A 12,714-nucleotide genomic window follows, 5' to 3' on the forward strand; every position below is an offset into this window, starting at 1 on the left:
TTCTCCCCAAGTGTGGCAAATGAACTAACAGAACCAAGAAGTCAGGATGACCCCTCTCAAACCCTCCCTTCCTTGCCCAATGTATGCTTTACCAGTCTGCAGTGTAAGACTACAATGTTTTACTTGGGTCAGTTGCTTTCTGTTCATCGTTTATTCTTACAGAAGAGATGGTGCCTATAAGGAATGAGCAAGGAGTCAGAAGTTCATCGCAGAAGCTGCATGTGGAAATGTATGAGTCATCCTTCAATCTCACTTCCAGTTCAAGCCATGCAGTGCAAGGTTATGCATGAGAATCGTGCAGTGCTGAACCTACACTCAGACATTCTCAAACAAGCCACAAATGTAGCCCCATCTAGCCTGTCCTTCACTTCCCTTAGTGCTATTGACTGCTAATATGAAGCACGCTTGAAGATCTCCCAAGGCAAATTATTAAATGCCAAAATGAAACAACACAGAAAATGCTAACCAGAGGAAGCAGCAGAACAAAACTGACTGTCTCCATAGCACAGAAAAGCAGTAAAAAAAAACCAAACTGTGAAAGTTCCCCCCCCCTGCCCCCGGGAATCTCTGAATGTGCCACTTTACCAGATGAAAGATTAAAATATAATTCATCTATTGCCACATGCCACATCAGCTGTGACTTCATTTCCTTTTCTGTGTCTTGCAGGGAAGCTCTGCCTCTATTCACAGAAGTAGTGGCATCAATGCTAGGGGCTCCAGTAATGTCAAGGACTGGATTTTACCCTAAATTACAAAAAGAAGATGTGACACCTGGGGTAGGGGAAAAGATAAAGAGAGATTTCAAATAGCCATACTGCTGGCCCAGTTTTTGTGTGCAGAGTGCAATAGGGAGACCCTTCTGCCAGGATAGGTATCTATAAAAGGAGAACTGTTTGTTATAAAGACAAATTCCACTGCCCCAGTTTAAGTATAAGCACTGTTTAGATGCAGCAGTATGTGGGCGTCTTTGCTCCTTTCAGCATTCTCACCCAGTCTGAGTGAGACAGTCTCATTATCATTTATGCAGCATGAGCCATAATTTGGATTGATGGGACTGCTGTTTAATGCAAAGTGTTCGTTTCCCCTTGTACAATAAAAGCGCTTTATTTCATTTTGTTCATCAATGTATCGTGCAATTAATTCAGCCCTGCTTATTATATCCTAGGCTTGCATGTCATGGACTCAAGGGACTTAGAAATGTCTTAATGATCTCATGGATATGAAAACAATGAGAGCTATGATAGACATTATGCATTTGCACGTCTCGCACCTATCTGATCTGGGGGGTTGGCTGTTTTTTATCTCTGCTTTGCTTTGCTTGTACCTTGTAAATTGACTCTGTGTAACCTGCTGTCTCTGTTCCCTTCCCTAGGCTTGATAACTCAAAGCAACATAAACATGGTGAGAAAGATAAGCAGCAAGTTAAAGAAAGAAGACCTGCAGGGAGAAGCAGACAACCCAGGAAACTAGAAACAGGACACGGAGATTTTCCTGACTAGAAGACTGGTCCAGGTGAGTTCAGCTCACTGCAACTAATATCCAACAATTAGCTGCTCTATGTCAAATATATAGGTGGTATGTCTTGTGCAGACTGAGTAAAAACCTAATACACAGCTGGCTCCCTTCCTGACAGCATAAAAGTGAGGCTAATAAGGCAGAAATGCTTTCCTTTGCATTTTCAGGACACTGTACCCTTGGTGGGTAAGGTGATAGCAATTCCGTGGGGAAGCAGAGGAGCTAATACAATTGCTCCTGCTGTCTTTATCTGGCCCATGGGGATGGAGACAAGCCCATCCCCCATAGTTCGACCCTTTGCATCCCTCACTTGGGGTCTAGTCTGAAGGTAGCTGAAGACCGCAGCTGACGCTGACGTCTTTGAGCTGTGCCCCTGGCTGTGGAGCTGAGAGCAATGAAGGCATCAGCTCAGCACAAATGCATATATTATTGATAGAGCATTTCTGAATAGGCAGTGAGGGAGAGCATATAGAAGTTGTCCTGGCTATACAAACCCCTTTTTAAATCCCAATCGGAAATCAGCAAGCAGAAACATTGGATTGGAGGGGAAACTGAAGGCATTTTGTCATGCTGGTGTGGAGCGTCCTCCTGCAACTTCACTGCAAAACATTCTAAGGCAAGACAATTTGGGGAGTGGAGAGGGTTACACTAATGTGATATCTTGACAAGCACGCTTGAAAGTCTTTTCCAAGTTCAGCAAGGAAGAGCTGCTCCTCTGTTTTTTTAATTAATCTAACTAGAGCTTTGAGATATCATTGAGGGACTACTCTTAAAGATTCACTGGCACTCTAGGAAATGAAGTGACATACCAGAAATGGGCTTATGGGGTACATATGATCACTCAGGATATTCCACAAAAACAACATCCCTCATTTTTGCTGATAAAAAAAATGTGAAAGCAATGCTTTTTCCAGGCTTTATGTAGCAGAGAGTGACCAGCATGGATTAGAACGATTTAGTATAGCATGGGTTTGAAATTGAAGCACTTTCACGCGCTGTGGATTGACAACAGAGTAATTACTGGAGGGGTGGCGGTGGGAGGGTTTCAATAAAACACCCCCAAGCTAAAATGAATGCAGACTATTATGGACCTGAGACAGAATGATTCCTAAGTGTTTTAATTTGTGCTTCCACTTCTTGTCTCCCTTGCAGTCATCATTTTAGCAAATGCTAGCAACATCCCTGAGATGCAACAGCATTTGCAGAGCAGGCAGTTGCTGAGATGATTATGTCAAATCAGCACGCTGTCCTCTCTTTTCCATGTCTAATGATTCGCACCCTTGGAAAAGCGGTTTAAAATGATGCATACCCTTTGGACTCACTGGGAGGCTGCTAACAGCAGCAGTTGTAGAGCAGGAGTTCAGGTGGGGACACTGTCACTCACCTTTCTTGCCTGCACACCCTACAATTAATTTTAAAAATTATTCCCCCGAGCCCTGCTATGGCTGGTTTGGGTCTGGTCCAAAGTCCTTTCAAGACAATAGAATATCTTGCAAAAGCTCTGGTTTAAGCTCTCTGGGGGCAGTAGAGAAGAAGCTGAGCTTGTGTGAATTCTTAATTTGAGTTTCTCAAACAATCAGTTGAGAAGAACATATAAATCAAGACATTTGTCTCCCTCTCTCTTGTTCAGACCTCATGCCCCCAAAGGCAGAACTGTCACTGACTGCGCTGCAACTGGGAGATATTGGGAAGGGAGGTTAAAGTTGCTGAATGCAACCCAGTGATACTATCGCTTTGCAGCTGCTGTCATGCTCTGGAGGCATCACTGAGCGGCACTAAAAAGCTTTGCTACATGCAGAAGTGGGTTGGACTTCTTGTATAAATGTTGCCCTGGGGTTTTATATCACAGGCTCGTCTTCTATTCCACACCTTGGCATGTTATTTACTCAGCAGCTTTCCTTTGTACTGCAGTTGTGAAGGCAGCAGTTGATCTGGCTGATGTATAGATCAGGTTGTCTTATTCTTTTCCTGCTACTGTGGCTATGTACCGTGTGCCTGTGCTGCTGCTCACCCTTTCTGCTTCACCTCTGTAACATCACAGTTTGATTCAGAAAGAATGAGTCTTGGTCATGGTCTCTCTTTCTGAAGCTGCAATGCGAGCAGTCAGTCCAATAATCCTGTGACTTGATTTATAATAATTAACTCAATTTTCACTGACCTTAGACATTTAACTAATCCCACCAATTAAGAGTAATCTGTTTCAGTCATCATATTCAGAATTAATAGCAGACTAAAAGCTGAAAAAGCAAGCGCTAAAGAAGCAAGTCTCCTTTTGGAGTATAAAAGCTGTGGCTTAAAATTCAGATTTGCTGTTTAACCATGCTTGTATTTCACATGATTCGCAACACAGTCTTGCCCAAAACACTGCCCAGATCCTACGAGGATTCTGTATGTAGCCTATGGGGCAATGAATACCTGCATCACAAAGGATAAAGACCCCTGCAAAATTTTCTGCTTTCTTTCCACTGCGTGTTCCACCTAGATCTCAGCTCCTATGTTGGAAAGCAGTGTGGTATCAAAACCTGGCTGTGCCCATGGTTCTCATCAGCGTCACACAGACCAGGGTTTGAGAGCTCTGCAATTAGCTGTGATCAATTAAGGCCTTTTTCCCTTTATGCTTCCACTGACAATACCACTGGCAGCACCACCCACTATTGCGCATCTGGGCTGAGGGAGGGGCTGCATTTCTCTCTCTGGGTTAACAAATTGCATCCTTGCTGCCATGGCATACAGCTGGAGCCAAACCACCTTTCTTTACTCCTGCCTTTTGAGCTAAGACTGTAATGCTGCAAGCAGAAATCTAAATACCTACATGCAACCGAGTGGCAGGTTTTGCCTAAATGCTCCTCTACAAATTTCTCCTTTAGTGTACCTCCTAGCAGTGCAGGTGTATGTGGGTCAGAACTAATATTGCATTCATAGCATATCTCTGTAGTCATGACTGGGAACTCATATTAGAGGTGTAAACTATTATGCTAATAGCATTTGAATGAATACACAATGCAGAGTGACACTACAACAGAAACAGGAGTACAAAATGGAGATTTTCCTCCCTAAATGGAACACAGAGGGGTTTAGGGAAGCAGCATAAGGAGGAATCTGACCACAGCACCAGGATTATTATTTCTGTTCCTACAAGAAGTGCTGTACATCTCCAGGTTCTTGACTATAAAATGCTTCAGAGCTGTCTCCCAGCAGGTGTGTTAGCAGTAGAAAAGAACATCTTTACCAACGAACACTACTCCTGTTTAACACAGGTAGCCTGTGTTGCTCTAATATATCACTGAAGTCAGTAACTAAGTAGTAATATAAAGAAGTGTTAAACATCTGGGCGGTTACACCAGGCAGAAACTGACTGTTAGCTGCAATTTGAGTGAGTATACAGGGAAGCTTGGATCCCCCATTTGAGTAAAATTTTTTTTCTACCAAAAGTGGGACAATTACGCTGTGTGCTTACCTGAAGTCATCAGTGCTACCTGCTGGCCAGCTCCCTCATAGGCCTTTCTGGTTCCTGCCACATCCTTAGGTCCAGTCAAAGAAGCAGAAGAGTTGCACAAAGGATATCTATCATATCTTTATTTACATATCATGGAAACACACATGCAACATGTCACAGGATTTACTACAACGGAACAGCCTGTCCCTATCTCCTGTTACCAAAAACTTTATTTTTGGCTCACTAGGAAAACTATCACTTCCCCAGAAAGCTTCTAAAAGTAACAATTAAAAATAACAGACTCGGCAGCAAAACTAAATGAGTGAGAGCCGCAGGCTGGAATATCTTGCTACATCCTTGCAGAAACCAGGTGGTTCTCTGGAAGCAAGAAAGGAAGGAAGGAAGGAAGGAGTGGGACTGAATGGTCCCAAAGAAGACAAGTAGGAAGTGGTAGTATGTAACAGCTAGGGAATACCTGTCTGTAGCAGTGAACAAGGGAGAGAACAAGAGCTCTGTCAGCTCTGCCCTCTCATCTAGGCAGCCAGCTTCCTGCTGATCTGTTCCCCTATCTTTGATTCTGCCTGGAGGCTACAAGCTTCCTATCCTGTAGGAACCTCTGATCCTTAAGGATCTGCCTTTCTTCTCAAGCAATAGTTAAGGGGTGAAGTTTAAGCTTTATCCCCTTTGACTTGAAGGATCTTTAATATGTTGCCTCTGTTGAGAGGAGATGAAACTGCAGAGCCTTTTCCTGCCAGGACCATCAGAACGGTTAGTCAGGATCATCTCTTACTAACTGGCAGAGGGAACCTGGCTCAATGGCAGGAATGAGCTGAGGGAAGGGAAGGGGAATGCTGTCCTGAAAAGGCTGAGGCCACTCTATTTATAATTAACATGAGCCTCAGTCTTCTTGGAACCTGGCATGTTCAGAGCCTGCAGCTTCAGTCATTTGCTTGACTTTTTCCTCTAATTCCCGTTGCTAGGTATAAACAGCTTGACCCCAGCAGCTGACCATCCAGGCAGGAGTCCCACCCCCCTAAACATTAATGAATGATCCCTGCTCTCCATTGGCCGATTCAGGCTCCACGCAGCGCCCTTTCCTCCGGGTCACTCTTCGGTTCCGGTGGAATTTAGCATAACAGCGCAGCCCTATGGAAAAGACATGCATAAGTGAGCAGGAGGGACCAGGGCTCACTACAGCAGTAACATCAAACAATTAGTTCTCAGCCTCAGTTACTAACAGAGCCCGCTCCAGTGGGGACAGTCCCAGTACTGGGAAGCCTGGACTGTGTCAAATTAGGCGGCAGAGAAATGCCTCACATGGGCAGGTCATATTGCTTCCTGGGCACTGCTATTCTGTTTGGCTCACTGTTCTGGTTTGGGATTCACTGGCTCAGGCAGAAGGTTTCACTGGCTTCTTGAAATACCAATGAATTATCCTGAGTGTTTCCAGTGATTTTATGGAAGCCCTGCTTGGTTTCCCCCTATTACTTCCCATTACCATCTAAGTGATCTCTCCATTGGGAAATTACTATAGACTCAACGTGCAGCAGCAATGGCTAGGGAGCTCCCCTTGCTATTTATTTCCCTGAAGCTTCAGGAGAGGAGGGAAGAGACTTTGAAGTGTTATTAGTGGGAGGTCTGACCCAAAGCTCACTGCTGATCTCCTTCAGTTTCTCTGCTTTGGATGCTCAAAGTGCAGGGTCTGAAGGAACCTATGTGATACAGTTTTGATGAGTACTAAGGGGGAAAAAAAAAGACATTTTATTTGTAAAAAATATCAGTACATATTCTCCCACGGCAGTGGAAGGCAACGGGAGCCTCTGGTCAGGGTAACTCATCGGTTTCTGGCACTGATAGGTTTATCTTTTGGTGTCTGTTGTCTGACTTCGTTACACCAGAGTGCGTAGCTAGTTGGGCCAAACAGCGTACAGCCTATGTGTAAATAATTCTCATGAAAGCCTGATTTCCAATAGCCCAGGACCTGGTCATTTGGGTTGGCAGGAGCTGATCTGATCATCCTAGAAACCGCAACTCTTTTTATTTCTAGAGCAGGCAGCAGATAGCAACAGTGCCAGCACCCCCAGAGTGGGGGAGGCTGAAGATTTATAGCTTTTATAATGAGACAGCCCATAAACTGTCCGTGAGTACTTGTACACGGGAGACCCAGCCGATGTCACAGGTCACTGAGCAGCCTTTTGGAGTGCATGTCCCTGGGCTACGTTGAGACCGGCTACCTTGAAGTTGGGTTTCTGCCCCTCATTACCAATCCCCCCAGGGCAGGCTGGCCTCCCAGAAGGAGAGCACACAGGATCAGAGCTCTGCTCTTATCTAGGCGTCTTGTCTATCATGTCTGGACCCTACATCTCTGGGGATCTTTTTAAGGCTACAGAGGATGCATATTTGGCATACACTTATAACTAGGTTAAGTATACAGCAGGGCCAGGGGCAGCCCTCATTAGGCTTGCAGAAACACTTTTCTAGGCTAATCTATCAGAACATCATATCTGATGGGGATCTTCAAGTGTTACACGACACACCCAAGGTGAAGACTATCATTTAACATTGCAACCCCAGAAAAGCAGTCTGTTTAACTGGGTAAAAAGTAGGTGAATGACCTGGTCAAAGTCACTAGATACCTAATGCAGGTCACAAAACTTGGCAACCGGAATTTCATTCTGGCAGACAAGTCCCAGTGCCTGGAGCTGATCCTGAACATGTTCAGACTAGAAGAGTGCCTTTCAACATCTTCATAATACAACTGTCTATTAAGGGCTGCTGCGGATTCTTCAGAAACAGTTTTAAGAAACAAAAGTCTGTGTCCTGCCCACACCTACTAAATTGCTACAAGTTCAGTTGAAATTAACTCAGGAAAGCCATGTTAGGCATAAGGTTTGTGGATATCAGGATTTTTGTTTTCAAGAGGGGAAACAAGATATCCTAGCTGACTCAATAGTCACATTGTGAGTCAGTGTCAGGGAAAGGCTAAGAGCAGCCGAGTTTGGCTCCTATTTTCATGTACAAGCCACCATTCCGAGTTAACGCAGCCACCTACAAAGCCAGCTGGAACAGGGAAAGCAAAGAGCTGAACTCACCTTCAGTGCACATACAGTCATCATAACATTTGTTGTTAAGGCCTCGATTGTGTGGTTTGCAGAGGTGTTCACGCAAGTCACAGCAAGAGCCTGCAACACAGGAACAAGGGTCAGCACAGCTCATTTATCCCCTTCCCTTGTAGGGCTACTGACACCCATGACAGCTCCGTGGTACAGACATCATCTGTTCCCACAACATGCCGAGAAAGCCTCTGCCCTTCCCTCCGCGTACCACTTTCTATCAGTGTTAGATATAAGGCTACTTATATTAGAACCTGGTCTGGATTTCAAACAATCTCATGTTTGGAGAAATGACTCTACCAAGCTGATCCTGACCTGGGAGACAGTCAAGGTGATGATCACATGGCTCTCCTTCAGCTGTCACAGTTTCATTTCCACTGTTGGGGCTCTTACTGCGGCGTTTTTCTATAGAAAAAACAGATGCGGATAGAAAATTTCATGCTAGTGTTTTTATTTTGGAGACGATATTGTTCCAGGGTAAAAACAGCCTCAAACTTCAAAAGTTTGAACTCCAAACCTTCATAGTCTAATTTCCTCACAATTTCTCAACTCTCCATCTATCATTTTTCCTCTGCCCTCAAACTATGCATCCAAAATGAGAAACATTCTGAAACTGAGGACAAAACACAATCAGCATTATCCTTATTTGTCTCTTTCCCCACCACTATGATCTCACATCCTTCAGCACATCTGTGAACACTAACCATGGGACAAGCCTTACAGAATAACTTTGGGGAAAGAGGACAGGGAGGTTTTGCACCTTTCTTTTTAGCAGATGGCCACATTTCTGGTTTGAGATCCTCATAATCTGTCCAGTCAAAGAGTGCCATATCTAGGGTGGGCATCACATCCCCATCTTGCCTGAGGCGGGCCTGCAAACCACAAGAAACCAAAGAGACAACGGATTACACTTCTGTAGTGACACTGAAGTCTTTGTAAATTTTCCTGGTGCTTTTAGACCTTAAAAAGGCTTTATGATTCCCCACTCCCCTCCACCCCTGTCTCAACCACTGGGGATTCTTAGCATCTCATTTTCAAAAGGGAAGAGTTTTCCCTTGTTGCAGCTGAAGCCAAGAGGGAAATTTCCACTGCTTCTATGTGAGGACAAAAGGCGAGCAAGGAGCATTAGGACATGCTGCCTCTTCACCCAAGTGCTCCTACTGCCTCTCTGGTCCTTGAAGCTGAATGAAGATGGCTAGCAAAGGGAGAGGTAAGGCAGGGAAGAGAAACAACTAAAGGAAATGTTTATGAAGAAGGTGTGTTTAGATGTGTCTAAGACAGAGTTCTTGCTTTTGAGGGAGGGCTTTGATGTTAAGCTAGCACTTACATCTAGCGGGGGGGGGGGCAAGAAAAAAAAAAGAAAAAAGGAAACTGGACCTTAGCTGCAGATTTCTCTGTGCATCAGAGGTACAGTGCAGTTACCGGCTGTCTCTTTACCTGTGACCGTGGTGATGTGGCTGGAAGAACAGGAGGCTCCTCTGTGGAAACGGCTAGTTCCAGTGCAGTGATGAGAAGCATGGTGGGAGTCAGACTTGTAGCTTCCTCTGCCTGGAGGTTTTGAAACTGTTCTTCAAAGCTTTCAGGTTTCTTGTACAGGGAGCTTGGCCCAGCATCAGGAGTCTTCCCTGCAGAGGGCAACAGGTACAGTAGCATTAGCTTTCTCATCCCTTTTCTCTCTGTATGCCACAGATTTGAGTCAATGGAATTCAGATTTCATCCAGCCACCGGCCAGTGTTCTACCATCCTGAGCTGATGTTTAGACCAGTGTAAAACAGAGTCATGTGCTATTAAATTAAAGTGGTAGAGCAGGTCCAGAGTATATGCATCTTGATTTTTACACTTAAGTCATACATAATCATACCTTCTTGAAGATATGTCTATCTCTTGCTTAAGAAGCAAAGACCTTCTTCTTCTGGTCTCAAGAGTACAAAATGTACCTGTTTTACCATTTTTAACCCAATGGATTAAGCTGCTGCAAATACTTGTAAACACATTCTTATCTGATTTTAGTAGTGGGTTATTTTAATTTAGCTCAAGTCAGGACCTACCTAATTTGAAATAAGAATATCTGCACAGATATCCCTGCTTTTCCTAAGTATTAATTTAAATATAAACCTTAAGTTAAACCAAAGAAACAAGGTTTATTTTGTAGTCTACAAATATTGCTTCAAACCAGCTTTGTTGCATACTCTTCTATATTGGTTAACGTGAGTTGATTAGTTGGTCCCCTGGGAAAACAATAGAGCTCTTCTTACTGACGCAGGGAGGCGTGATAGCTGGAACTCAGGGATACTGACACCCGGCTTGTCAAACAGTGTAGATTGGCACAAATTGCCTGGCTTTAATAGAACTAAAGGCTCACCACACCAAGCATACCATACCACAGAGACGCACACCCACAACTTGACCCCCAAAGGAAAGAGGTCCCAGTCAAAAACAAGCAACATTTTAAAGTAATTACTGCAATTTCACATAGGCAAAATTTGTATTTTTTGTAGTTCAGCATAAACGTATAAGAACACATGCTCTGATCAAAACAAGCTGATCTTCAAGCAGAGTAGGGGTTTTGTATTATTTCTAGTTCTGGTCGTGTTTCGAAGTCAGTGGAGAGATTGAGCACGGCTTGGGCATGTTTGTTCATAAATTGAACCATTTGCTAAAAAAGCAGAAAAACAAAGAAGGCCACCCTAAAACAACCCCTCAAGGCCTAGGAACTTTCAGAGCTGCCCCTGTAAGGCAAACCAGGTCATTTTCCCAAAACTGCAGCCAGCAGTAGAGACCTCTGGTCTGGAGTTCCCCTTTTTTCTTGTGCCTCTTTTGTTTGGCAGATTTCTCCCCAGAGCAAGCACACATCCCACACCCTCCACATACCCATGTGGCTCAACCACAGCTGCATCTTCTTGCCCTCAGACAAGTGACACTCATTTCCACTGACCCAACAGCCTCAGCTTCCCTTGGAGCTCAAATACCTCTGTGGTGTTTCAGCCTGTCCCTGCGGCTGTGTCGCCGATGCTCTCGGTTCTGCTTCTTTCCTCTCTCAGACCCAGGGGACTGGTTCTCCCTCTCAGGATATGGGAATTCAAACCCCAGGAACACATCCTTATTCTGTTTCAGGGCTGCTGGCTGTCCCTCTGCTGCCAACTCTTCCGCAACTGGAGCTCCACTACCCATTCTGAGGGTCTCTTCCCCAGCTGGCCGCCCTCTAGGAGTCATGGCATGGACCCTCTCCTTCTTGGCCAAGCCATGCTTGTGGTGGTGCCCACTTCTGGGCTGCTGCAGCCACATCTCTTGGTTTTGAAGATGGTTGTTGTTCTCTGGGACATTTTTGACCTTTGTGCCAGGGTCCAGGGAGACTGCAGGACTGATGTCAGAAAGAACAAGCATGCACAGGAAAAGGAGAGAAGAGAAGAAGGTGGAAGAAGTTGCCATAATCCTGGGTGCTCTGCCTCACCTGCAATTAAAAAAAAAAAAGACAGAGAAGAAGAAAAAATAAGCAACCAGCTTCTAGGAACTGTAAAGGCAAGCAAGATTCAGATTTAGGACACTTCGATGAAAACAGTTATGGTGTCCAGAGCTGGAAGTGATTTTTTTCCCTTCTTGGTTACCTCCTCCTCTCCCAGCCCTGGTTACAGCAGCTGAGGCACACGTGCAGGGCCTGCAGGGCTGAGAGGTCCCAGTTTCATGTGCAAATGAGGGCCATCAATCAGTAGGACATTTCCCTTTGATTCCCGACTAGCCCCCCTACCCTCCCATTCACAGCCTACCATCTGAGGGGCTGGGGAGGCTGGCTCCTGCCGGCCACAGCTCCTGAGCCGCCAGCACAGCACCAGCTGTCTGGCTAGGGCTGTTTGCTGCCAGGTTGGCATCCTGGGCCTGCCTGGCACTGGCCCCTCCTCACAGCTGGTTTCCTTGCAATGAAGATGTCAAGATGAACAGAACTGGAGGCAGATGGTGGCCTCGCAGGACCAGCAACAGCCCTGAGCAGCTCAAGACAGAGACATGCGCATGCACACACATACTGCTTCAGGGTGGCTGAAACTGGTCAAGGGAAGAAAAAAAAAATCCAGGAAATTTTGTGCCGATACCTCACAGCATAGCAGAGAAACAAATCTGCTGTCAGGAGAGCAAGGAATGCTGGTCTAAAGATCAAGGGGCAGGGAGGCAGACTGAGTTTTCTCTAGCTTGTCCCACTTTCCCTCCTTGACCCTGCGCGGGTCACCTCACCTCACCCCACCAGGTGAGGCTGTCACTGGGGGGGTAATTTAAGTCCAAAGAACACTGAAACTGAGTCCCTCAGCACAATGGCTGCACACTATTCTCATTCATTCTGCTTCACTGTAATATTTTTGAGGGTCTTCCTTCATCCCCGTGTTTGTGTTATGAGATATGGCTTTTTGAGACACTGCACAAGCCAGAGACTTCTCTAATTAGGTCATTCTCCCCTGTACTTTTCCATGAAAAAAGGAAAGGGATTTTCAGCACTTCCAGTGCAGCCTTTCACTTTCGTGTAGCTTTCTCAGACTGTCCATCTCAAGTTGGGCAGCATGAAGGCACGCTTAAAGCCAGAGTTCCCTGTGACACTGATGGTCAGAAAACAAGGCCTATGTTTGCATTTGAGATATGCTGTCACAACGCCACAGCTCTTCCTTC

General features: G+C 45.2%; 1 protein-coding gene across 1 annotated transcript; it reads right to left on the bottom strand.

Moving 5' to 3' along the window:
* Positions 1 to 5,361: 5,361 nt before the first annotated feature.
* Positions 5,362 to 11,493, bottom strand: DRAXIN (dorsal inhibitory axon guidance protein). Its single transcript, XM_054222481.1, has 6 exons — positions 11,034 to 11,493; positions 9,502 to 9,689; positions 8,825 to 8,936; positions 8,380 to 8,469; positions 8,044 to 8,133; positions 5,362 to 6,097 (listed from the first exon to the last, which is right to left on the bottom strand). The coding sequence occupies exons 1-6, from the start codon at positions 11,491 to 11,493 to the stop codon at positions 5,985 to 5,987; spliced, it is 1,053 nt and encodes a 350-aa protein (XP_054078456.1). The 3' UTR covers positions 5,362 to 5,984.
* Between the last annotated feature and the right edge of the window lie 1,221 nt (positions 11,494 to 12,714).

Source organism: Rissa tridactyla, chromosome 16, assembly GCF_028500815.1.
Source record: "Rissa tridactyla isolate bRisTri1 chromosome 16, bRisTri1.patW.cur.20221130, whole genome shotgun sequence".
Taxonomy (NCBI): Eukaryota; Metazoa; Chordata; class Aves; order Charadriiformes; family Laridae; genus Rissa; species Rissa tridactyla.